A 26,392-nucleotide genomic window follows, 5' to 3' on the forward strand; every position below is an offset into this window, starting at 1 on the left:
AACACAGGCCTCACACTCCACAACCTTACTGCGCATTTGTGACAGTGCACAAGGCTGTTCTGCCAGTGCTAGCCAGCAGGGCATTGGGCCATTAATGCACGCTCACCATACCTCTATAAATAGTGATTTGTTTTATCACTACCAAAAGCTTTATAAAGTATTTTATTTCATTATATTTATTTCTATAATTCCTATAATTAGTTTTTTCATTATAATCCTTTTAATAAAATTATTTGGAACTCACTGGACCTTTCAAGGTCTGGCTGTGAGCAGAGTGCGTATTCCATTGCTGGCCGCTGCTGAGAAAGTACTAGAAGGCACAGTCCGACAGCACGCTCAGTACTGTGCTGCTCAGGCACTAGCAGGAAAGCCGGAACCTTCCATCCCATGTCGCCATAGCTCCAGCCATGCACGGGAGCAGATAAGCCACTGTAGAAATTGGAGGAATGGGAGAGGGCTGAACAGGGCAGGGAGGGGCTGAAACTGGATGGGAGGGTCAGTGTGACAGGGAGGGAATGGGAGGGAGTAGATCCAGTGATGGTGATGCACACTAGATCCTTTCCTCCATTTTCACTCCATTTTCACTGCCTCCTTGCCTCTTTCTCTCCTTGAACTGGTGCTCGCGAACAGCCCAATCCTGAGCTGCCAAGAGCGCAGAGCTACTGTGGGTCCAAAATGGTGGCTGTGGCATCCCAGCACAACTGGGCAGTTTGTGTCAGCTCCTCAGGAAAAAGGGACATTCATCCCCTCCCCAGAGCAAGGGAAGTAGCCCCAAAATGGGTGCCATTTGTGCCCTGAGTGCCATTTGTAGAGGGGAGGTGTGCTTGCTGAGGTGGTGAGTGCACAGGCAGTGGCCTTGCCCCCATGCACCTGGTTCTGGCTAGCTTCCCTCCAGGAACTGCAGCTCTCTGGCAGGCTTCCACTGAGCCTTTTACTGCTGCTCATTGGCAGGTGCTGTAACCACGAGGCGATCAATTGCAGAGCTTCCTGGGAGATGTAGCTCTTCGAGAGGGGGGTCTACTCCTCGGGGGCTGCTGGGTGGAGTGCAAAGCTGCATTGTAAGAAGGGCAAATGCTCAAAACTGTCATCCCACTCAGCGGTGCAAGCAGTGTGCAACCTGACCCTCCACCCCACTCACTGGCAGGCATTGTGTCTTTCTCAGCCCTTTGCATCCTGATGGTTCCACATTCCTCTGTGGGTTCCAAGACTTCAGGTGAGCACTACCAGCCGCCTTTGCATGAGGAAAGTGCAGCCTATGAGAGGGTCCGAGAGGCTAAGCGGGAGGGCACCAAGAGGCAGGAGCGGATTGCTAAAGGTATCACTGGCTGGGCATGGGGTGTGCATTCAAATCTGCGGGCAGTTTCTCCCCTGGGTGGATGAAACTTGCCCCACCAGAACAGAAATGTATTATGATACTGCAGCTGCCTGCCCCTTTCACCTTCACCTAACCCACAACATTCCCTTAACGGGGCATTGCTTTCCTTATGCTTTTGACATGGTGTGCGGGGGAGGGGGGGAGGTATTTTGGAAGATGTGTTTCAGGTATTTTGAAAGGGGTGCAATTTCAGTGCCATGAAATGTCATGGGTGCCATTTTCCTTAGATATTCCTTTGAGTCCAACAACATGTTTATTCTTCCTCTGTTGCAAATGATTTCGAACACACAATACTCTTGAAAATGGTCTTCAGCCCTGTAATTTCCTCAAATACCACAGTTCCTCCTCTCCATTTCTAAACCCTACAGCATATTCCAATGACTCAATCGATAACAAAGACCAAAAGCTTACAAAAACACTTTGTGAAGGTGGAGACTCTGCATCTCCTGTCTCATCTTTGGCAGTTTCCCTTTAGCAAACCAATCGGAGCTGCTGAAGGAAATGCTGTATTGATGCTGATGGTGGATGATGCACTGAGTATTTGGAGTAGAGATTTGCCCAGGGATGGCAGGGCTGTTTCTTTTGTGGTGGTTATTTCTGAAGGTGCAGATGTCTTCAACTGGCAGCAAACCGGACCCTGTTATGTGTGCTATGTCCGATTCCTTCCTGTTCCAGTATAAATATTATCAAACTGGGCTTCTGATCATTGGAGGGATGGCCAGTCAGTTTGGCTATATAGTTCATGAAGTATCATTCAGTGAACATCCCAGAACTATGTTTGATGGTGACATTTTGTAAGGAAGCTAATGTTCCATGTTTATTGTTCAGTACACCAGGTCATAATCAATGGACGAATATCACATAAACATTTGTGTCTTCAGTAAATTGTCAGTACATTTTTAAGCTATATAGAGGCTCCTTAACAGGCTTATTAAAATGCATTTCCAGTCTTCTTTTTCATGATGTCCTTGATGTTCTCCACATTTTGAAATATGCTTTTCTTGCCCTCACTGAACTCTACTTGTTTTTCTGTCACATCACATCATTCCATATATTAGCCCACTCACACCACTCCATCTTTTAACGTGATCTTCTCACTGTGAGCCTTTTTATGCATTTCTGGATTTCTTTGTTCAGATCTTCTTCACATAACACCTTGATGTCCACCTCCCCCATTCTCATCCTGTGTCATTTACTATTTGCTATCAATTGCAGCCAACTGCAATTACCTAATGCTGTTTATATTTCTTTCATTGACAAAAGTTTCTTTCCTGTTCTATCATTTATCACATTTCCTACTTTGGAAATGCAGATAATTGGCTGACATCATCAACAGCAAAGGAACCAGAAACCATTTTTTTAAGTATTTCCTGTAGCTTGTTTCTCTTGCCCATGGCCAGGAATAAAATACATAGTAGGTAAATAGGATGATCCATCATCCCATTCATGCTCATATGTTCATATGAAGATATGTGCTTTTCAGATGCATTGATTTAAATGGGAGAGAGAAAACCCCATGGTTAAGCATTGCCTCCCAAGGAAACCATATGAATTGATAGGTGTTTAATTTTAAATGAATGCTACATATTTATGTCGGAGCCATCAGGAGACACTTGTATCTGCCTGACCATAGAGAGTCTGATGAAAATATTCATGTAACATAAGTGTGTGCTAAGAGAGACTGCAGCACCTGAAATGAAATATCTCACTTTACTTCTCTTGCTATCTTTGACTTTGAAGGGATGTTAGTGTCGGCTGTCTCATAAATGTTTCTTTTAGTGCTACTCCAAAGAACTACCAACATGTCCTGTCCTTGGTATTTGCTGTCAAAGAGATCAATGAGAGCCCGAAGATCCTACCAAACATCACCCTGGGGTTCCACATTTATGACAGCTTCACAGACGCAAGGGTGACTCAGCAGAACCTCCTGAAGCTTCTTTCCAGCTGGAAAAGGATCGTTCCCAACTTCAACTGTGATCAGAAAAATCATCTCATAGCTTTCATCGGGGGGCTGAACCCTGACTTTTCTCTTCAAATGGCCACTCTGTTAGGCCTGTACAAGATTCCACAGGTACTATGAGTGCGTGGCCATGAAGCTTTCCCAACCAGTTCAATTTTTCCCTTAAACATCTACTTAGCAAATTCTCCTTTTAGGAGGAGAGTGATGTACAAGTGATAGAAAAGAGAAAAGATCTGTTGATGGTGTTCTGCTCATGGATGAGGCAGCTGCTACTGTCATGATCTCCATGAAATGTTTTTGAAGTATATCTCTTTATAGAATGGAAGATTCATATGTTTCTTGGCATGTAAGTTCTTTGCCTGAGCTCAACACAGACATTATCTGAAGAGAAACAACAACGGTTTCAGTGGAGCATGGTGTTTTCTTCCACAGTCTCCAATGAAATGCATCCAAAGAAAGGGAATCCTGATAGAGCAATATCTTACTCCCCTTTTTGGCCTCAATCCACCTTCCTGGGTTCACTCAGACATGCACTGGCAATGTGACTGTTGCAGAGCCAAGTAGACCTATGCAGGCAGGGAAGGTTTACTCCTGAAGAAGGGAACATATATTTCCACACCTAGAGGACACATCGAGGCCTAAATGTCTCTGGGTGCAATCCTAACCCCTTATGTCAGTGCTTTCCAGCACTGGCACAGCAGTGCCAATGGGACATGTGCTTCCTCCTGCAGTTGGGTGTCACTCACGGAGACCTCCTCAAAGTAAGGGAATGTTTGCTCCCCTACCTCAGAACTGTATTGCCCTTATGTCAGCGCTGGAAAGCCCTGACATAAGGGGTTAGGATTGCGCCCTCTGGCAGTATACAGTGTGTGCCTGATTGGAGCAGCTGCATAGTCACTGGGAGAGTTAGGTACGATTAGACTGTTTCACATTTTTTGTTTGCGTAATTTCATGTCGTGAACATTGACTCGTTTTCCGTAGATTGCCTATTGTGCATTTGCCCCTGTGATGAATGTTAAAACTCAGCTGCCTTCCTTCTACCGGACGGTCCCCAACGAAGCATACCAGTACAAAGGCATTGTCCAGCTCCTTCTGCATTTCCACTGGAAGTGGGTTGGAATTGTAACAGCCGAGGATGATGCTGGGGAGACATTTGGGCAAAACTTAATGAAAATGCTTTACCAGCATGGAATCTGTACTGCCTTCCATGAAAAAACACCGGTTATGTCCCATACTTTGGATATGGTGCACTCATATGAATCCCTCCTGATCAAGGCCACATTCATAAACAATTCCAAAGTCAAAGTGTTGGTTGTATATGCAGAACTTCAGACAGGAGCATGGCTGATATGGTACGTTTATGTCCATTCTTACTTGGAAGGGATTCCAAGGATGCCTGTTGGTAAAGTATGGATCATGACTGCCCAATGGGATTTCTCTTCAGTGTCTATGCACCAGAATTTTGACATTCAAGTCTTTGATGGTGCCTTGTCATTTGCAATTCATTCAAAGGAAGTGCCAGAATTTCCAAAGTTTCTTCAACTCCTCCGTCCTAACTCAGAAGAGGGGGATGATTTTATCAGGCTTTTTTGGGAAAAGGCCTTCAGCTGCTTCTTTTCTGATGCTCAGATCAGTGAGAGCAATAATTTTCTGATCAATGAGAGCGATGTTCGTTGTACAGGCCAAGAAAAGCTGGAGCAGCTTCCTGGGATAATGTTTGAAATGAGCATGACTGGACAAAGCTACAGCATCTACAATGCCATCCATGCCGTAGCGCATGCTTTGCATAAAATGCATACCTTCAGGTCAAAACGTGGTACAATGATGGACAGAGTTAGATTTGGTGCTGCAGATTTTCATGCTTGGCAGGTAATGTTCTATCCTCTCCCTGCCCCCAATTCAAAATATCTCTGTATCCATGAAGAGTTAAATTTTTGATAGTTCAAATTTCATGAAGTATGTCAGCCGTCCATGATCTGTAAATACCATTGTGCATTTCTTCCCATTTAAACCTTAAATGTCTCCCATGCTCTGGGGATGACCAAAGAAACTTTTGTTCATCACTATGTAAGCTCCATCTCTCCTTCTTTAACTCTAGCTTCACCCTATACTAAAGAGCTTCTCATTTAACAACAGTGTTGGGGACACAGTGTTTTTTGATGAAAACAGGGAACTGGGTGCTGGATTTGATATTGCCAACTGGGTGACATTCCCAAATCGATCCTTCTTAAGGGTGAAAGTTGGAAGGATGGATCCACAGGCCTTACCTGGTCAAGAGTTCATCATTAATGAGGAGGCCATCACATGGCATAGTACATTTAATCAGGTAAGCTCTGATTCAAGTTAGAGAGCCTGTGAAGGGCAAGGAAGCTTCCTTCCGTAAATGGAAGTCTTGCCCTAATGAGGAGAGTAAAAAGGAACATAAACTGTGGCAAAAGAAATGTAAGAAGGTGATACTGGAGGCCAAGCGAGACTATGAGGAACGCATGGCCAGCAACATTAAAGGGAATAATAAAAGCTTCTTCAAATATGTTAGAAGCAGGAAACCCGCCAGAGAAGCGGTTGGCCCTCTGGATGGTGAGGGAGGGAAAGGGGAGATAAAAGGAGACTTAGAGATGGCAGAGAAATTAAATGAGTTCTTTGCATCTGTCTTCACGGCAGAAGACCTCGGGCAGATACCGCTGCCCGAACGGCCCCTCCTAACCGAGGAGTTAAGTCAGATAGAGGTTAAAAGAGAAAATGTTTCAGACCTCATTGATAAATTAAAGATCAATAAGTCACCGGGCCCTGATGGCATCCACCCAAGAGTTATTAAGGAATTGAAGAATGAAGTTGCAGATCTCTTGACTAAGGTATGCAACTTGTCCCTCAAAATGGCCATGGTGCCAGAAGATTGGAGGATAGCAAATGTCATGCCTATTTTTAAAAAGGGAAAGAGGGGGGACCCGGGAAACTATAGGCCGGTCAGCCTAACATCCATACCGGGTAAGATGGTGGAATGCCTCATCAAAGATAGGATCTCAAAACACATAGACGAACAGACCTTGCTGAGGGAGAGTCAGCATGGCTTCTGTAAGGGTAAGTCTTGCCTCACAAACCTTATAGAATTCTTTGAAAAGGTCAACAGGCATGTGGATGCGGGAGAACCCATGGACATTATATATCTGGACTTTCAGAAGGCGTTTGACATGGTCCCTCACCAAAGGCTACTGAAAAAACTCCACAGTCAGGGAATTAGAGGACAGGTCCTCTCGTGGATTGAGAACTGGTTGGAGGCCAGGAAGCAGAGAGTGGGTGTCAATGGGCAATTTTCACAATGGAGAGAGGTGAAAAGCGGTGTGCCCCAAGGATCTGTCCTGGGACCGGTGCTTTTCAACCTCTTCATAAATGACCTGGAGACAGGGTTGAGCAGTGAAGTGGCTAAATTTGCAGGCGACACCAAACTTTTCCGAGTGGTGAAGACCAGAAGTGATTGTGAGGAGCTCCAGAAGGATCTCTCCAGACTGGCAGAATGGGCAGCAAAATGGCAGATGCGCTTCAATGTCAGTAAGTGTAAAGTCATGCACATTGGGGCAAAAACTCAAAACTTCACATATAGGCTGATGGGTTCTGAGCTGTCTGTGACAGATCAGGAGAGAGATCTTGGGGGGGGGGTGGACAGGTCGATGAAAGTGTCGACCCAATGTGCGGCGGCAGTGAAGAAGGCCAATTCTATGCTTGGGATCATTAGGAAGGGTATTGAGAACAAAACGGCTAGTATTATAATGCCGTTGTACAAATCGATGGTAAGGCCACACCTGGAGTATTGTGTCCAGTTCTGGTCGCCGCATCTCAAGAAAGACATAGTGGAAATGGAAAAGGTGCAAAAGAGAGTGACTAAGATGATTACGGGGCTGGGGCACCTTCCTTATGAGGAAAGGCTACGGCGTTTGGGCCTCTTCAGCCTAGAAAAGAGACGCTTGAGGGGGGACATGATTGAGACATACAAAATTATGCAGGGAATGGACAGAGTGGATAGGGAGATGCTCTTTACACTCTCACATAATACCAGAACCAGGGGACATCCACTAAAATTGAGTGTTGGGCGGGTTAGGACAGACAAAAGAAAATATTTCTTTACTCAGCGTGTGGTCGGTCTGTGGAACTCCTTGCCACAGGATGTGGTGCTGCCGTCTAGCCTAGACGCCTTTAAAAGGGGATTGGACAAGTTTCTGAAGGAAAAATCCATTATGGGGTACAAGCCATGATGTGTATGCGCAACCTCCTGATTTTAGAAATGGGTTATGTCAGAATGCCAGATGTAGGGGAGGGCACCAGGATGAGGTCTCTTGTTATCTGGTGTGCTCCCTGGGGCATTTGGTGGGCCGCTGTGAGATACAGGAAGCTGGACTAGATGGGCCTATGGCCTGATCCAGTGGGGCTTTTCTTATGTTCTTATGATTCCTGTGTCTAGAAAATTGTGTCCTCTGATTGTGTCCCCCTGTGTTCCCCTGATTCCTGTGCCCCCCTGATTCCTGTGTCCTCTGTCCTGTGACAGAAAATTAGTGAGAAGTGTACCAATAGGAACTTCGTTGACCCTCGTCACCATGCTAGACAATTCCATTCAACACTTGTAGAGGATATGCTGCCAACATATATAAAATGGCAACCTGGTGGCAAACACTTCTTTTTTTTAATCTCGCTGCCCCTTTTTTCTCCTCAGATAAAGAACTGTTGCAGGTTTGAAGAGACTCTTTGTGGAGCAGGAGGCTTATGGAAGGGTAGGGAGAAATCATTCCTCCCCCTCTGAAGCCTCCAGATCCCTCTTCCCCCCTCCCTCGGATACAGCACACTCCTTTTTGGCATGACTGCATCAGTGGGAAGGGAAAAGGATAGCATTGGGCTCTGAGACTTGAAACTCAATGGAATCTACATTCTAGTAAAATTGTAAAAAGTCCTGTTCTAGGTACTAGAAGTCTTAGCTGTAAAAGTCCCATTTGTTCATCCTACGTTGAAGAGTTCATGATGTAATGAGAGGGGGGGGGGGAAACAGTCAAGTATTAAATAAAAATAAGTACTGAAAACATGTTTGTATATGGTTCCCAAATTTCCTATTTCTGAGGCTTCTAGCCTTAGAATACATATATTCCTAAGAAAAGCCCTCGTATCAACCCCCCAAATCAGCTGTTCTTTGCAAAATGAATGCTTTTCATAGACAAGGTCACATTCCCTGTCACAAGAGTAATTCATTCAGGGTTAATATACAGAGGGTACAATCCTAACCAGGTCTACTCAGAAGTAAGTCCTATTTTTTCAATGGGGCTTACTCTCAGGAAAGTGTGGTTAGGATTGCAGCCACAGACACACAAGTTTGCTTTATACAAAGTCCCACCATTGGTGTATATAGTGAATATCCTCTACTCCAGTGTTTCCCAACCTGGGAGTCATTACCTCACCTTCCTGCCTGGGCAAAACCCTACATTCCTGCTTAAGGGGAGTGCTGACCTGCAGTGACTGTGGGGTGGAGCTGTCAGCACTTTGTGGTTCGCACTGCTGCTGCCATAGAAAAAAGGGATTTTGGACTTCTAGAGAGTGGCGGCTGGAGACAGTGCAAAGCTGGGGTTCTGTCACAACCTGCAAAACCTAGTGGTTACTCCACTTTGGAGTAAAGGTTGGGAACCATTGATCTACTCCGAGATAATCTCTTCCAGCCCAGCCATTACCAACTCAGACTCAAGTGATTGCAAAGTGTGACTCTCTTACTAAACGATGAGCCTCTCACAAAATCCCACCTCTCTAATCTGTATCAAATTGCATGTAACTGTTGTTGACTAGCACACCAAGTGGGTGATGTGACAAAGAGAGAGAGAGAGAGAGAGAGAGAGAGAGAGAGAGAGAGAGAGAGAGATTATATGACACCATATTCAATCTTGTTCCATCCTCCACCATGCTCCCATGCTGATGAATTGCTGATACTGCTGCCTTGTTTTAAAAAAAAGAGATTTAAAATTTGTTATCAAGTATATCACATCTTACCTGAGGAAGGTTCACCACGTTTCACTTTTAGGCTTACCACTACAGTGCAAGCATAAAGATATTAGGGTTGGTTCCCATTCTACCCTTACCAAAGTGGAACCCCAAGGAGCAGCCTATACTACTTATCAAAGACCCAGTAACATGGAGTTTCTCAGTATACATTGCTCAGGACTAAGAGGATTACACTGACATATGTTAGAAAAGCTGTGATTATTACACCTTTTGACACTCAATTTCAATGCATCACTTCTTTAAGCCTTTTCTTCATCAACGCAAAGTGGAAAAAACCTACTTCTGATTCCACCCATACAATGATAGTTCTCACCAACCCCTCTCCACTCCAAGACTGGGTGTTAAAGTTGTGTAGAGAATTCCATCACTTTACCAGATGGAAAAACATAAGTATTCTCTTTATAATAGGTGCTCCCCATTGCAGTGTGTAATGACAACTGCTATCCAGGCTACAGCAGGAAAAAGAAGGAGGGGCAGCCATTCTGTTGCTATGATTGTGCTCCGTGCCCAGATGGGAAGATTTCAGATGAGAAAGGTAGGTGTCATGAGTAGCAGTGTTTTCTAATACAATCTACTGTATATTCAATCTACTGTATATTACATTGGTTTCTCCTTTACAGCCAGTTTAGCCCTTCAAAACTGTCCTGAGACAGATGTCTATCATAATGCACATGGGGAGCATCAAGACAATATTCACAAAGCTGTCCCTGTTTGCAGGGCTGGCCTTAGCTGGCAGCAACTGTTACCCTGCACATGCTTGATCTCATCTGATCTCGGAAGCTAAGCAGGGTCAGGCCTGGTTAGTACTTGGATGGGAGACCGCCTGGGAATACCGGGTGCTGTAGGCTTATACCATAGTCTTTCGAGACTGAAGGTTGCCAACCACCAACCTTAGGAGCTGTGGGGTTGGAAGTGGTGGCACTTGGAAGTAGGTTAGTGGTGATGTGATGACGTCCTTGCATAGCCACCAACTGCTTCGGGGGGGGGGGGGATTGCTCTACCAACTGCTTCGGTAGAGGATTTGGGCCAATCAGATGTAGGGATGGGTGGAAGGATCCTCTAAGGGTGAAGATTTGCTCACAAGCAACAGTCTCATGATACCTTGGTATGGAGGATTCTATGGCGGAGCATTAACTGAAGAGCAAAGTGCCAGCTGTGGCTGGGAGCAGTCACCTCTCCACCCTCACACAGGGCTCCTTCAGTTGGGCTGATCAGGCCAATAGGCCTAAAGTGAATCCTGCCTGTTTGTAGTTCTTCTCTGGGAGCAGGCAATGAGCCAAACATCTTTTCATCATGCAAGCGGTGGTTAACTAGCTTAATTGTGGGAGGGGAAATGTTGCCCAAATCTAACATTAAGTATGGTATTAGAAGAAAGATAGAGAGGGCATGACCACCACCACCCCAGTGATGAAGGAAAAGAACCTCCATGCAACAAGGGGGGACCAGGATATGTGCAATCTGCATGGAAAAAGATGGTTTGGAATGACACTAAGGGCGCAATCCTAACCCCTTATGCCAGTACTTTCCAGCACTGGCATAGTGGTGCCAATGGGACGTGTGCTGCATCCTGCAGTAGGGTGTCACTCACGGAGGCCTCCTCAAAGTAAGGGAATGTTTGCTCCCTTACCTCAGAGCTGCATTGCCCTTAAGTCAGTGCTGGAAAGCACTGACATAAGGAGTTAGGATTGCGCCCTAAATAGTTTAAATAAACAACCAAATTCTACCTTTACGGCCATCATTTCACAGTAAATGAAATCCCAAGCTTTTCTGGTAAACGTCTCAAACACTTGCCTGGCTGCAATCTCTTCTGATATTTACTGAGAAATATCAAGGCCAACGAAGTACCTTTGATGAGTCCTCACCCTTGTTTCCATACACATTGCAGGAGACTTCTAAGGCATGGTATTGATTTTCCCAAAGAACCCCTCTGACTTCAGTATACACTGGTATACCTAAACAGGGCCTAGGAGGGAGGGGTAAAGAGGGTAATTTGTACCTGGGCTCAGGGGCAGAAAGGGGGCCCAGGAGCCAAAGAAGGAGGCCCAGAAATTTCCTGGGATCTTACTTTTTCCAGCCTCACCCAGACTCACTGCCCACATAGGATGCTGGGGGTAATATATCGTGGGAACATGGCGCTGATTACTGCTATAAGCCAGGCCCAGGAATGCATATATTCCTTTAAAAGACACATCTGGGAGAAAACTGACCTGCTACAGTAGCTCTTTGGCTTGTGGATCTGCTAACCAAGAAGGAATGTATAAGAGCTTAGCGACACAGCTGTAGGACTGCAGCTACTGCGGAGGTCGGTTTTGGTGCACACAGGACACTTTCCATTGTAGTGTGAGTCTAAGTACAATAATACTAATCTCCTGCATTAATTTTCTATATTTGAAAGATATCAGAGAAACTTGAGCGTGTTTGGTTTTCCGTATTACTGTATCCAGCTGCCAACACTGGGTAGGCAGGTAGACCTGAGCACTGCGTTGGGAAGACTGGTAGACCTGGGCTCCAAACACTATTCTGGCTGTTGCCACTTTCCCCTGCCTGGTTTGCCCCCATTCTGCCCACCCCCATCACCACCCTCCAATCATTATCACCCCCTCCTTCTTTGGGAAGGGGCCCAAAAGAAACTTTATACCCCCTGATAAAATCCGTCTCAGAGGCCCAGTACCTAAATCACTAATATATGGCCTCTGTGCTATTAATCTGTCTACAATGTGATCATACAGAAAGCCTGTTTATATGGGAAATATCAATCATTTGGCATGTTTGATAGCGATGTATGGGGGAACCTCCTCTGTTGTGGCACCTGACAGGTGAAGCACACTCCCAGAAACTTCTATACATCCCTCTCCTTATCTGTCTCTTTATCTATAAATATATTCAAGTTGCACCAGGATGAGAAAATAACTTTGTATTACCTAGAACCTGAGGGAGAAATCAGACAAATGGCATAGAGTGGGAGCTGAAACATGATGTGTTTTATTGTCTAATTAACAGGGAAGGGGAAATGCATATTTTGGGAGATAATAATCATGAGTAATAAATACAGATTATCCTTTAAACAAATTAATTGAAGAAAAAAGAAAATATTGGTAGGATTGAGAAATTGACACAGTAACTGGTCTATTTCTCAGATGCATATGACTGTTTCAAATGCCCAGAACTTCAGTTTCCAAACAGGAACAAAGATCGATGCCTTCCAAAGAGTCTAAACTTCCTCTCTTTCCAAGAACCTTTGGGGATCACTTTGACTTTCTTGGCTTTGGTTTTTTCTCTGCTCACAGCTTTGGTGCTTGGAGTTTTCATCAAAAACAAGGACACTCCCATTGTGAAAGCCAACAATCGGGACCTCACGTACTCTCTCCTCCTCACTTTGTTACTCTGTTTTCTGTGTTCTCTCTTAATTATGGGGCAGCCTCAGAGAGTGATCTGCTATCTACGACAAACAGCATTTGGCCTCATCTTCTCAGTGGCTGTTTCTTGTGTCTTGGCCAAAACCTTCACTGTGGTTCTGGCCTTCATGGCCACCAAACCAGGATCCAAGATGAGGAAGTGGGTGGGGAAAAAACTAGCCATCTCTGTTCTTTCTGGGTGCTCCCTCATTCAAGTGGCTATCTGTGCTGTGTGGCTCTGCACTGCTCCTCCATTCCCAGATTTAGATGTGCACTCACTGGCTGAAGAGATCATAGTGGAATGCAACGAAGGCTCAGTCACTATGTTCTACTTTGTTTTGGCTTACCTGGGATTTCTGGCTTCTGTAAGTTTTGCTGTGGCTTTCCAGGCCAGGAAGCTGCCAGACAGTTTCAACGAAGCCAAGTTCATCACCTTCAGCATGTTGGTCTTTTGCAGTGTTTGGCTGTCCTTCATTCCAGCATATCTGAGCACCAAGGGGAAATCCATGGTGGCCGTGGAGATTTTCTCCATTTTGGCTTCTAGTGCTGGATTACTGGGTTGTATTTTTTTCCCCAAATGTTATATAATTATTTTGAGGCCTGATTTGAATAGTAAGGACCAGCTCATCAAGAGAAAGTAGTAAGAATTTGTTTCAAATTATTGCTTTCCTCAGTTTATAAAAATATAAATTGGTCTTTATCTGGAAGCAATTTCAGAAGTGGTTTTTTCTGTTATTTCTCCTCACTCTTAAGGGCAACCTCTACATTCATCCCCTTACCCCAGGGAAAGCTCCAGCTGCATCTATGGAGCTGGTTGAAACCACACCAGTGATATCTTTGGCACAAATCCAAGTGTCACACTTTCAGGCCTGGGAGGGAGGAGAGAATGTGGTGATTGCTGCAGCCACCATCCCCACCCACTTCTGGGCCTGAAATGCCCCTCCCCCTTATCCTCTACTCTGTTATCCCCGCTTCGCCCAGCAGAGTCTACCTGCTCCAGCAACCACAGAACTCTGAATCATAGGGGCAGACCAGCATAGGTCTTGCCATGGGCACCACAGGACTCCACCCTGCTGCAACCTTATGACACATTGCGATGCTGCACAAGGCTGTTCTGCAGGTGCTAGCCAGCATAGTATTGCGCCTTTAACATATTCAAACCACACCTTATAAATACCTCAGTTTCACTTTGGTTTTTCATGTCAGGACGTTGCGACATTGTTTCAATGTCAAGTTCATCACTTTCAGCATGTTGGTCTTTTGCATTGTTTGGTTGTCCTTCATTTCATTTTACGTGAGTATCAAAGGAAAATCTATGGTGGCTGCGGAGATCTTCCCCATCTTGGTCTCCAGTGCTGGTTTATTGTATTTTTCCCCCTACATCTTGCGTAATCATGCTGAGGCCTGGGCTGAACACAAAGGATCAGTTAATAAAGAAAAAGAAAGAGCAAGACTATGTGCTTGCAAAGTCTTTAAAATTTGAATCTCATTTTTGATGCTCTGAAAGGAAGTACTTTTGGGTACTTGCATTGGTGAAGCTTGAGAGTCTTCTGAGTAAATCACTCTTATTTTATTAAGTTAAAATGATAAATTCGTTTAAGCACCAAAGCTTATGTCCCAATCCTGTCTCCCAACATCCTACATGATGCAGCTCCACTATTAGAGCACAAGCTACATGCTGTGGTGTGTGTGTGTGATGTGTGTGTGGTGGCAAATAGACAGTCCAGGAGGTGTAAATACATGCATTTTTTTTTACTAGTCTCTCCACAGCCTGCCAGGCTGTTAATGGCTCTCTTTGGATCTACACTAGTTATTTAAGTAGAATGAGTCCTAGTTGAGGCAGGGGGCATTTCAGGCTGGGAAAACAGATAGGATTTGGCATGCTCTAGTGCCATGCAAATCCATCCCCTCCTGCACATGAGTTCCTCCCTGCCTGACCCCCCCAATCCTGCCTAAACCACCCATGAACATACCCAACCACCAATTTAAGTGCTCTGATGTGGTGTTTGGGAGCTGTTGGTGCATGTACATGACCTCCAACTATTTGTGCCAGTGGTCCTGAAGCGCTTCATGGTGAGGTGGAATTTGTGATACTTTTGGATGATCAACCATCATTAGCCCTCTGTAGGATTGTGCTGCCTGTCATACTAGGCCTCATAATTATTTCAGCCCTAAATGAAGATATTCTGTAAAAATTTTCTCTAACCTGAGATGGGGATTGGTGCAAGGCCCTCCTGCGCCGCCTTCTTGCTCATCTGAGTCTGGTGATCCCTCCTTCTTTCATTACCCTTTAATAAATTTTTGCATATTATTCTGAGTATGTCTTGGTTTGAGAAATCAGTAGATTGTCACGTCTCCTCATTCCGCATGAGCTACTTTGAAAGTGCTTCTGACAGAGACCTGTGAGACTTCCTGATTACAGCATGAATCCACTCACAGTAGCGGCTAGGGTGATTTTCAATTGGCTCCACCTCTTCCCCGTTTGCCAATATGAAAAAGAGCAGGCTGCCTCTTCTTGGAGAATCCGGAAGTGATGTCACAACTTTGCAGTATCCCCTTCTGGCCTGGCACCTAGGGTGGGCCACCTCTATCCCCCACTTGCCATGCTACTGATTTTGCCATTTCACTATTCAGTGTCATGATGTTGCACAGAGAGAGACAGAGACAGAGACAGAGACAGAGACAGAGACAGAGAACAAAGGTGAACAAGAAGAAAACCAAACTGCTGTTTCCATGTCCTCTTCCATTGTGGGTGGTGCAGAAAGAAGGACTGGGCAAGCCATGGGGCAGCCAGAAGTACTCCTTGTTTATCAAGGGCTCAAAGTGGCACAAAGTGGTAAGCTGTCATCAGGAACTGGAAGGACAATGGGATCCCTAGGTTCTATCTCCCTCCCTGGACACAATCCCCACCACTGCACCATACAGGAACAGCTTTCAGGCAAATGAGTAGGAGGAAGAGGCAAGTAGTCATTGCACAAGTAGCCCCTTCGGCCCACTTGCACACCTCTGTTTCCCCTCGAGGCCCTGCAATGGTGGGTATTAGGATCAGCAGATCCAGTCCTCCATGCAGTGTTGTCCAGCAAAAAAGGAAATGCTTGTGGGCAAAAGCAGTGCCTTGCCCCGTTTCTCTCCCTGGGCCATGCCACAGAGAAATGTCCTCCCCAGCATGTCACGTACCCAGAATCCTGGCAGGGAAAAACATTGCTGATGTCATTGATCAATCAACAGCGAGGCAAACACAGATCCTGACGGATCATGCAGGATGACACAGAGCAGAAGCAAAACATGATCCTAGACCAGGAGTGGGCAAAACTTGGTCCGGGCACCATTTGCAGACCTCAGGGTCCCCCAATTCGGCCCGTAGGGAGTCCCAGTCTCCAATGAGCCTCTGGGCCATCAGAGACCTGTGCTGGCCCACGACCGCCAGTTGCAACTGCCAGACACAAGCTGCGGGCTGAGTTAGAGCCAGGCCTTTTATAGTCTCCATGTGTGTTCTGCTTTTCCCTGAGCATTATCCCCCCATTGCCTCTGAACAACTTTTGTCTCTATGTGTTTCTGGCTTGGTTTGTATGTTTTCATTTTGCAAGCGGTGTGTAGCAAGCAGTTCTTTGTTCTCATGCCTGTATTATAGTTCTACAAGCCTGTATTGTGTATCCCTGTATTGTACATGCCTGTAGTTTTGTTCTCATGTGTAGTATAAATAAACTCAGTAAAATTCTTTCATATAAGTTTCGTCTCTAATATATTCATTTGTGTAAATTTATTCAAATTGATTTAAATTAGTTTTTTTTCCCCCGCCCAGCCCCTGGCACAGTGTTGGAGAGATGATGTGGCCCTCCTGCCAAAAAGTTTGCCCAACCCTGACCTAGACAACCAGGGATATTCATTCATGGGGAGTCTGCAGGTTTCTGTACAACAAATGAACATTCTCACCCTGGCCACATTCAGATAGGATTTCCTATCCCAGCAGGAGTTTCTAAACACTAAATAAGACTGTACAGTTGGAGAGGGCAGTGTAATATTAGAGCTTTTTGCTGCAAGGCAGGTGGGTGAGGAAGACCACCATCAAAGTCACTTTTGTGCTGAATATGGCAGCCCCATTTCTGTGCCTTCATTCCAAGGCCTTGCTGTTCTGTTGCTATTTCTCTCTCCCTCCGTCCCTCCCTCTGTCTGAGTTGCACCGACCTTATAAAATGTGTATATCCTACTAGGTTACAGGTGAGGATGAAGCAATATCTGCCCTGTTGCAAGCTATGGCGCTTGCCCTGGGCACAAGGCCGAGTGGACGGGGAGGGTGGTGAACTCATCTCTGAGGGAGGGGGTGCTCCCACCTGCCTTGAAGCAGGCGATGGTTCGCCCCCTCCTGAAGAAGCCCTCCCTGGATACCACTAATTTAAATAACTTTCGGCCAGTCTCAAACATCCCATTCCTGGGCACGGTGATTGAGCGGGTGGTGGCGTCCCAGCTTCAGAGGGTTCTGGAGGAAACGGATTATCTGGACCCATTCCAATCTGGCTTCAGGCCAGGGTTCGGGACGGAGACTGCCTTGGTCGCCTTGCTGGATGACCTTCGCCGGGGGATGGTCGGGGGAGTGCAACCCTGTTAGTCCTGCTGGACCTCTCGGTGGCTTTCGACACCATCGACCATGGTGTCCTTCTGGGCCGGCTGGCCGGGTTGGGGCTTGGAGGCACTGTTTTGAAGTGGTTCCACTCCTTCCTGCTGACAGATCCCAGAACATGGTGCTGGGGGATGCCTGTTTGGCACCCCGACCTCTTAGGTTTGGGGTGCCGCAGGGTTCCATCTTATCCCCCATGCTTTTTAACATCTACATGAAGCCGCTGGGAGAGGTCATCCGGGGGTTTGGAGTGGGTTGCCATCAGTATGTTGATGACACCCAGCTTTATCTCTCCTTTCCCCCTGATTCTGAGGAGGTGGTTGGGGTCCTGGATCGCTGTCTGGAGGCGGTTAGGGGCTGGATGTGGGCGAACAAGCTGAAATTAAATCCAGATAAGACAGAGGTGCTCTTGGTTTGGAAATCCATGGCTCGGGTGCTGGACTATCGTCCTGCTCTGAATGGGGTTGCACTCCCTCTGAAGGAGCAGGTCTGCAGCTTGGGGGCTCTCCTGGATCCACAGCTGCTCCTGGAGTCCCAGGTGGTGGCGGTGGCCAGGGGAGCCTTTGCTCAGCTTCGGCTGATTCGCCAGTTGCGACCATACCTGAGCTGCATGGACATGGCCACAGTAACCCATGCCCTAGTGACATCTAGATTAGATTATTGCAATGCGCTCTATGTGCGGTTGCCTTTGAAGACGGTCCGGAAATTACAACTAGTACAGAACGCGGCTGCTCGTGTGGTTGCTGGGGCACATCGGCTTGACTCTGTCGAGCCATTGCTCCGGTGGCTACACTGGCTGCCGGTTCTGTTCCAGGCCCAATTCAAGGTGCTAGTTTTGACTTTTAAAGCCCTTTACGGCTCGGGTCCGGGGTATTTGAGGGACCGCCTCCTTCCCTACAATCCTACAATCGCAATAAGGTGATTGGCTTCAGAGCTTCCTGGGAGACCTATGGATAGGGGGCTACTCTAAGGAGTCTGCTGGGTAGAGCGCAAAGGCCCAATGCAAGGAGGGCAAGCACATGAAAACCTGCTATCCCACTCAGCAGTGCCAACAGAGTGCAACCTGACCCTCCCCTGCTCATTGGCATGAAAACGGGTCCTTCTCAGCCCTGTGCAACCTGATATTCCTCTGTGGGCCCCAAGCCATCAGGTGAGAACTGACAACCACTTTGGCCAGGGGGATGCAGCCTATGCAAGGGGATAAGAGGCCGAGCGGGAGGGCACTGAGTGGCAGGAGCCAATGGCATCACTGGCTGGGCATGGGAGTTGCTCTGGGCTCTGCGGGCAGTTTATCCCCTGCGCAGATGGAGCTGGCCCTACCAAAACAGAAATGCAACATGGTGCTGCAGCTGCCCGCCCCTTTCACCTTCACCTCCCTCAGTTGCCTTCTGCCATGGTGCATGGGAAGGGGGGGGATTCTGGAAGATAAATTTCAGGTACTTGGAATGGGCTACAATTTCAGTGCTTCCCTGGGTGCCATTTTCCCTAGATACGCCTCTGGGTCCAACAAACATGTTTATTCTTCTTGCACACACACAATACTCTGGGGTGATGGTCTTCAGCCCTGTAATTTTCTCAAATATCACAGTTTTCCACTGTATTTCAAAACCCTGTGCCAAATTCCAAGGACTCAGTCAATATCAAAGCTTACAAAAACAATTGGTGAAGGTGGAGACGCTGCATCTCCTGTCTGATATTTGACAGTTTCCCTTTAGCAAACAAATCTGGAGCTGCAGAAGGAAATGTTGTATTGATGCTGATGGTGGATGATGCGCTGAGTATTTGGAGTCCTCTTTTGCCCAGGGATGGCAGGACTATTTCTTCGGTGGTTGTTCTGGCTGAAGGTGCAGATGGCTTCAGCGGTCAGCAAACCAGGTTCTGTTACATGTTCAATGGCTGATTCTTTCCTGTTCCAGTATAAATATTCTCAAGCTGGGCTTCTGATCTTTGGAGGGATGGTCAGTCAGTTTGGCTGTTACATTCATGAAACAACTTTCAGTGAACACCCCAGAAAAATGCTTTTGGATGACATTGTGTAAGGAACCTTATGTTTTCCTGTTTACTGTTCAAAAAACCAGGTCATAATCATTGGAAGAATCTCACATAAACTTGTGTCTTCACAGAATTGCCGGCACAAGCCCCCCCCCCCTTAATGCTTTGAGGATTCTTTACAGGCTTATTAAAATGCAATTCCATTTTTTTATGTTTCATGGTGTCCTTGATTTTTCCCACATTTGGATTTATTCTTGTCTTTGGTAGATTCTACTTGTACTGTCACATCACATAATTCCATTTCCCCACTCCTACCACTCCCTCTTTTATCATAATCTTCTCACTGTGAGTCCTTTTATGCATTTCTGGATTTCTTTATTCAGCTTTCTTTCACATAACGTGTGGATGATCCTCCCCCTGTGTCATTTACCATATTCGATCGGTTGCAGCCAAGCTGCAACTATTTTCTGCTGTTGTATACAGCAGAAAATAGTTGCAAACTGGCTTGTTAGTGAAAGTTGAACCAAGACGTTCAAGAGATTGCTTCTCTTGTGACCTTTGACTTTCAATAAATGTTAGTGTCAGTCCTGAAATGATGTGTGACTATGACGATGTGTACTATTACATCCATTTCAAAGAGATTGTTCATGAATAGCTGTCTCATGGTATATGTAATGCTTCTTTTAGTGCAGTGCCAAAGAACTACCAACATGTCCTGTCCTTGGTATTTGCTGTTAAGGAGATCAATGAGAACCCTAAAATCCTACCAAACATCACCCTGGGGTTCCACATTTATGACAGCTTCACAGACGCAAGGGTGACTCAGCAGAACACCCTGAAGCTTCTTTCCGGATGGAAAAGGATGGTCCCCAACTTCAGCTGTGACCAGCAGAATAATCTGATAGGTGTCATTGGGGGGATTGAGCCTGACTTTTCTCTTCAAATGGTTACTCTGTTAGGCCTCTACAAGATTCCACAGGTACAATGAATGGGTGGGCCATGAAGCTTTCCCAGCCAGTTCAATATTTACCTCTAAACATCTACTTAAAAAATCCTCCTATTAGGAGGGGAGTGATATGCAAGTGATAGAAAAGAAAAAAGGATCTGTTGATGGTGCTGTGCTCCAGGATGATTCAGGTGTTATTGTCATGTTCTCCATTCAAAGATTTTGAAGTATATTTGTTTGTAGTATGAATTATTCATATCTTTATTGACCTAAAAGATCCTTGCCTGAGCTCAAAACAGGCATTATCTAAAGAAAAGCAGCAACATTTTCAGTTGAGCATGGTGTTTTCTTCCACAGTATCCAATGGAATGCATCCAAAGAATGTGAAATAATAATAATATACCTTTCTTTTCATTGGATTTCTCCTGCAACTTTAATTCAAGGCAATTTATATGCCAGGCTTTACTTAATCCCCCTGTAGGAATTTTTACAATTGAAAGTTTAATCTTTCCTAGAATGCTTTCAATCCAGGTAGAATCCTTCACAGTCTAGTATCTTTCTGGTTGCATTCACCTCTATGCTCCTTTCTTTCTCACCAGCTGGGATGACTCAACTCATCATCAGCGGCAGCTCTTGGATGTTTTCAGCAATCTCCCAGATGTTCTTTGAGCATCCTAGGTGGAAGCTCAACCACTAAGCCAGACCTCTTGATATTAAGTGATATTCCCTTCTCAGTCTCAATCCGCATTCCTAGGTCCATGCAGACTTGCATGAGCAATATCACTGATGAAAAGCCAAGTAGATCTATATAGGCAGGGAATGCTTTACCCTGAGCAATGTCAGGAGACTACTAGGACTAAAAGTTCCCAGCGCGTACAGCGTGACTAATTGGAGCAGCTGCATTGTCACAGGAAGATATAAGTAGAATTGGACTGTTTCAATTTTTTTGTTTGCAAAACTTCAACTACAAGTTGTGAATACTGCATTAATTTTCCACAGATTGCCTATTGTGCATTTGCTCCAGGGATGAACGTTAAAACTCAGCTGCCTTCCTTCTACTGGATGGTCCCCAGCGTAGCATACCAGTACAAAGGCATTGTCCAGCTCCTCCTGCATTTCCAGTGGAAGTGGGTTGGAATCGTAACAGCCAAAGATGATGTTGGGGAGACATTTGGGCAAACCCTAATGGAAATGCTTTATCAGCATGGAATTTGTACCGCCTTCCATGGAAAAACACCCGTTGCTTCCCATACTATTCAGATGGTGTATTCATATGAATTCATCATGATGAAGGCCGAATTCATACAAAATTCCAAAGTCAAAGTAGTGATTGTAAATGCAGATGTTCAAACCAGAGCATGGCTGATATGGTACATTTATGTCCATGCTTTACTGGAAGGGATTCTAAGGATGCCTGTTGGTAAAGTGTGGATCATGACTGCCCAATGGGATTTCTCATCACAGTCTGTGCACCGGAATTTTGACATTCAGGTCTTTGATGGTGCTTTGTCTTTTGCAATTCATTCAAAGGAAGTACCAGAATTTCGAAAGTTTCTTCAACTCCTACATCCTCACTCAGAAGAGGGGGAGAACTTTATCAGGCTTTTTTGGGAAAAGGCATTTGGCTGCTTCTTTTCTGATGCTCAGATCAGTGAGAGCAATGATTTTCTGATCAATGAGAGCAATGATCGTTGTACTGGACAAGAAAAGCTGGAGCAGCTTCCTGGGTTAATATTTGAAATGAGCTTGACTGGCCAAAGCTACAGCATCTACAATGCAGTCCATGCCATAGCGCTTGCTTTACATAAAATGCACACATTCATACCAAAACTTGGGAGAATGATAGACAGAGTTAAATTTGGTGCTGCTGATTTTCATGCTTGGCAGGTAATGTTCTATCCTCTGTCCTGCCCCCAATTCAAAACATCTCTGTAGTCATGAAGAGTTAAATTTTTGATAGCTCCAATTTCATGAAGTATGACAGCAGTCCTGGGTCAGCAAGTACCATTGTGCTTTCCTGCCCTTTTAAATCTTAAAGGTCTCCCATGCTCAGGGTATTTTTCAAACAAGAATTAAATAGAGGGAAAGTATGGAAGTTTCTTCAGTGTGTAGCATTCCATCAATTTGGAATGGATGAGTATGTGTGGGAGGTCAGGTACCTCCCAGTGTTGTAGCTACTGATCATGTAGCCTATAGCCTGGTGCCAAGCTCAAAATGATGCCCTGGAAGTGACGTTACATCCAGGCTTTTAACAAAGTAAAAATGAGATAATATTTGCCTCCTCCCCCCAGCAGCTCGCTGTCCACCTGCTCTGTCGGGGGGGGGGGGTAAAGGGGGCCCAGAAGGTAAGGAGGGGCCCAGAAATTTCCTGGGATCTCACATTTTCCTATCTACTTAGACTTGTTGCCTGCACGGGATGCTGGGGACACTACCACAAGCATGTGGCTGCAGCTACTGGCAAGCCATATATGCTGGGCCAAGGAATGCATACATTACACTGCTTAACACAACATCAAACCTTGGAGGAAACTGAACTGCTACAGTAGCTCTTTCGCTTGTGGATCTGCTTACCATGAAGGAGTGTATAGGAGCTCAGGGAGAGCTCTTTAAAGCTCAGAGCTTGAAAGGAGCTTTGCCATTTAAAGGAATCCTGGACAGCTTCAGGACTACAGCTCTTACCCCTACCAAATGCATGATGGGGGGATGTCAAGGCAACTTCCTCTCCAGCCTCTCTCTGCAAAATGGAGTTTCTTAATTTCATTTGGCAGAAGCTGAAACTTAGTAGCCTATGGGACCTGTGGGTTGAAGGTGCATCTGAATAAAAAGGCTTGAGGAAGGGAAGCAAAACATTGCTTTTCAAGGAGTCGACAATTTCCTCCATTAAATATGCAATTTGTGCCCTCCCAAATCATATTATACAATGGTTTTCATAATCTGAACACCTAGGAGTCCCATTTAGGTTGGGTAGTTAAGACTCTATGCTAACCATATAGTGTTTTTATATTTACTTTGACGTTTGCAACACACACACACACACACACACACACACACACACACACACACACACACACAGATCATTGTAAAACAACAAACCGGGAATGAAACTTTTATTCTGCAGTATGTTCAGCATTCTCCTTCTTTAAGTCTAGCTTCATCCTATTCTAAGGAGCTTCTCATTTAACAACAGTGTTGGGGACACAGTGTTTTTCGATGAAAACAAGGAATTAGGTACTGGATATGATATTACCAATTGGGTGACTTTCCCAAACCGATCCTTCTTAAGGGTGGAAGTTGGAAGCATGAATCCACAGGCCTTATTGGGTCAGGAGTTCATCATTAATGAGGAGGCCATCACATGGCACAGTACGTTTAATCAGGTGAACTCTGATTCCTTTTTCTAAGATGGAAAATTAGTGAGAAGTGTACCAATGTAAACCCTTGATGACCTCCTAACCATGCTAGTTAACTCCATTCAATACTGGTAGAGGATATGATGCCAGCATAAGTAAAATACTATAGATAATCCTCATGTACAAAATTTATTTGCTGAAGTGTGTAACTGTTGAAATGAACACTGAGGGAAGACTTTTGAGCTACCATGCTGTGTAATGACTACAACAGTGTTACACATCAGAGCAGAGCAGATTTCCTATGCACGTGTAAGACTGTGACAGCCCAAAGGCTGCCAACAGAGCGCATAACTCTCCATCAGTGGCTATTTTTGTGAGTGCTGCTGCAGCAGTTGAGACAAAACCACCACCAGTTCCCACTGTGCCTGACAGACCAGGTCAGTCAGCAGCTGGGGGTGAATTGGATAGGGGGCAAAACTGGATGGGGATGGGTGACGAATGGGGACAGGGAGGCAGTGGTAGGGAGTCAATCCAGCAGCAATGGTGGCAATCTAGTAGCAATCCCTTCTTTGTAAAACTTCCCTATCCAGGAAGAAAACGTTTTTCTCCTCAGATTTGTGCCAGGTATAGAGCTCTTGCAGGTTCGAGGAGACCCACTGTGGAGCAGGAGGCTTACGGAGGGGTAAGGGGAAATAGTTCCTCGCCCTCTGAAGCCTCCAGAACCCTTCCCCCACTGAATTCAACACACTACTTTGACATGACTGGATCAGTGTGAAGGGAAAAGGATAGGATTGGGCTCTGAGACTTTAAACTCAATGGAATCTACATCCTAGTAAAATGGAAAAAGGTCTATTTGTTCTTGGTTCTAAAAGTCTTAGGTTGTAAAAGTCCCAGTAAAAGTCTCGTTCATCCCAATGGATAGAAGTGTCCATTGATGTAATGAGACGGGGGGGGGGGTGGAAACCTCATTAAAGAAAATATAAATAATGCAAATATGTTCATATATACTTTGAAATTTCCCAGTAAATCTCCTGTTTCTGAAGCTGCCAGCCATAATTTCAAATAGAGGAGGTTAAAAAAAAAATTATATTGATGAATTGATGGACAATGAATTTTTCTTCAGTTCTATGTTGTTTTTAAGTGGATTAAAAAAATTATATAATTTTTAATAATGAAGAGGCTTGTGCTGTATCCAGCGCAGGATAGGAGCCCAAAGTGGCTCAGCCAGAGGCAAAGGGAGACTTTTCCCCTTACCCCTGGTTAAGGCACCCTTGCCCCTACGGGTCTCCTTGGACTTGTGCCACATTCTGAGGTGGTGCAAGTCCGAGGAGAGCAGAGCGGCTTGAAGCTGCTCCGATCTCCCCAGGAATGGGGGTTGCGATCCAGCATAACTACCGGATCCCACCCTGCCTCCCGCTCCCTGCCCACCTGTCCCTGGGGCCACCCACTGCCTGCCTTCCCCCTGTCCAGGAATGCCTCCCTCCCACCCACCCCAGAGCCTTGCATCGGCCCAGCTGGGCTGACGCAAGCCTTGCAGAGGAAACCACCATGGAGGCTGGATTCAGCTTCTGCGTGTCAGCGTATCTCTGTGCGTCGACGCAGCTTAGTCCTGAGAAGGCGCAAATGTGCTTTATGGCACGTTTGCGACCCTCCTGGCATGGCGCAAGCGACTTGCGCTGCCCCAACTCATATTCAAGATTGCACCCTAAGAGGATTACATTGACATATAATGTTAGAAATGGTTCAATTCTTCGTTATTACAATTTTATTTCAACTCTTCATGTCTTTTCTTCATCAAAGTGGAAAAAAACTCACTTTTGATTCCACCCATACAATAATAGTTGTCACCAGTCCCTTGACACTCCAAGAGATGCAAATTGTGAGTTAAAACTGTGTAGAGAATTCTATTATTTTACCAGACATAGAACATAAATATTATTTTCTCTTAATAATAGGTGATCCCCATTGCAGTGTGTACAACTGCCATCCAGGGTACAGCAGGAAAAAGAAGGAGGGCGAATCATTTTGTTGCTACAATTGTGTTCCGTGCCCAGATGGGAAGATTTCAGATCGGAAAGGTAGGTGTCATCAGCAGCAGTGTTTTGTATGATACACTCTATTGTATATTGTATATTACATTAGTTTCCCTTTTATTGTCAGTTTAGTCCTTCAAAACTGTCATAAGAGGGATTTTTATCATAATGCACACAGGAAGCACCAAGGGCCTGATTCTATCCAACTTTCCAGCACCGAGGTAAGGGCAATGCAGCTCCGAGGTAAGGGAACAAACATTTCCTAAACGTCAAGAGGCCACTGTGTCTGCCCCCCAACTGCAGGATGCAGCACATGCCCCATTGGAGGAGATATGTCAGAGCTGCAAAGCTGGTTAGGATTTGGGCCTAAATAGTTTTAATAAATTACCAAATTCTATCTTTATGGCCATCATTTCACAGTAAATGAAACACAGTAAATGAAACAAGTAAATGAAGCCCAAGCTTTTTTGGTAAATGTTCCAAACACTTCTTAAGATACAATCTCTTCTAACACTTGCTGGGAAATCTCAAGGCTAACCAAGTGTCTTTGATGAGTCATCACCCTTGTTTTCATACATGTTGCAGGTAACTTCTAAGGTAGCGGTCTCCAAACTGGAGACTGCTATGTCTCAAAAAAGCCGTGTCCTCATCCTGAGTGGAGCTTACAGTTCTACAGTGCAGCATGATTTTCAAAGAGAA

At 45.4% G+C, this 26,392-nt stretch overlaps 1 protein-coding gene and 1 pseudogene across 1 annotated transcript; both read left to right on the forward strand.

Annotated features, from left to right (window-relative positions):
• Nucleotides 1–1,176: 1,176 nt before the first annotated feature.
• Nucleotides 1,177–13,398, forward strand: LOC136653294 (vomeronasal type-2 receptor 26-like). Its single transcript, XM_066630205.1, has 3 exons — nt 1,177–1,315; nt 9,787–9,897; nt 12,500–13,398. Exons 1-3 carry the CDS (start codon nt 1,177–1,179, stop codon nt 13,396–13,398), a joined length of 1,149 nt encoding a protein of 382 aa, XP_066486302.1.
• Nucleotides 10,091–10,210, forward strand: LOC136654510 (5S ribosomal RNA; annotated as a pseudogene).
• Nucleotides 13,399–26,392: the final 12,994 nt, after the last annotated feature.

The sequence above is a fragment of the Tiliqua scincoides genome, chromosome 5 (genome assembly GCF_035046505.1).
Source record: "Tiliqua scincoides isolate rTilSci1 chromosome 5, rTilSci1.hap2, whole genome shotgun sequence".
Taxonomy (NCBI): domain Eukaryota; kingdom Metazoa; phylum Chordata; class Lepidosauria; order Squamata; family Scincidae; genus Tiliqua; species Tiliqua scincoides.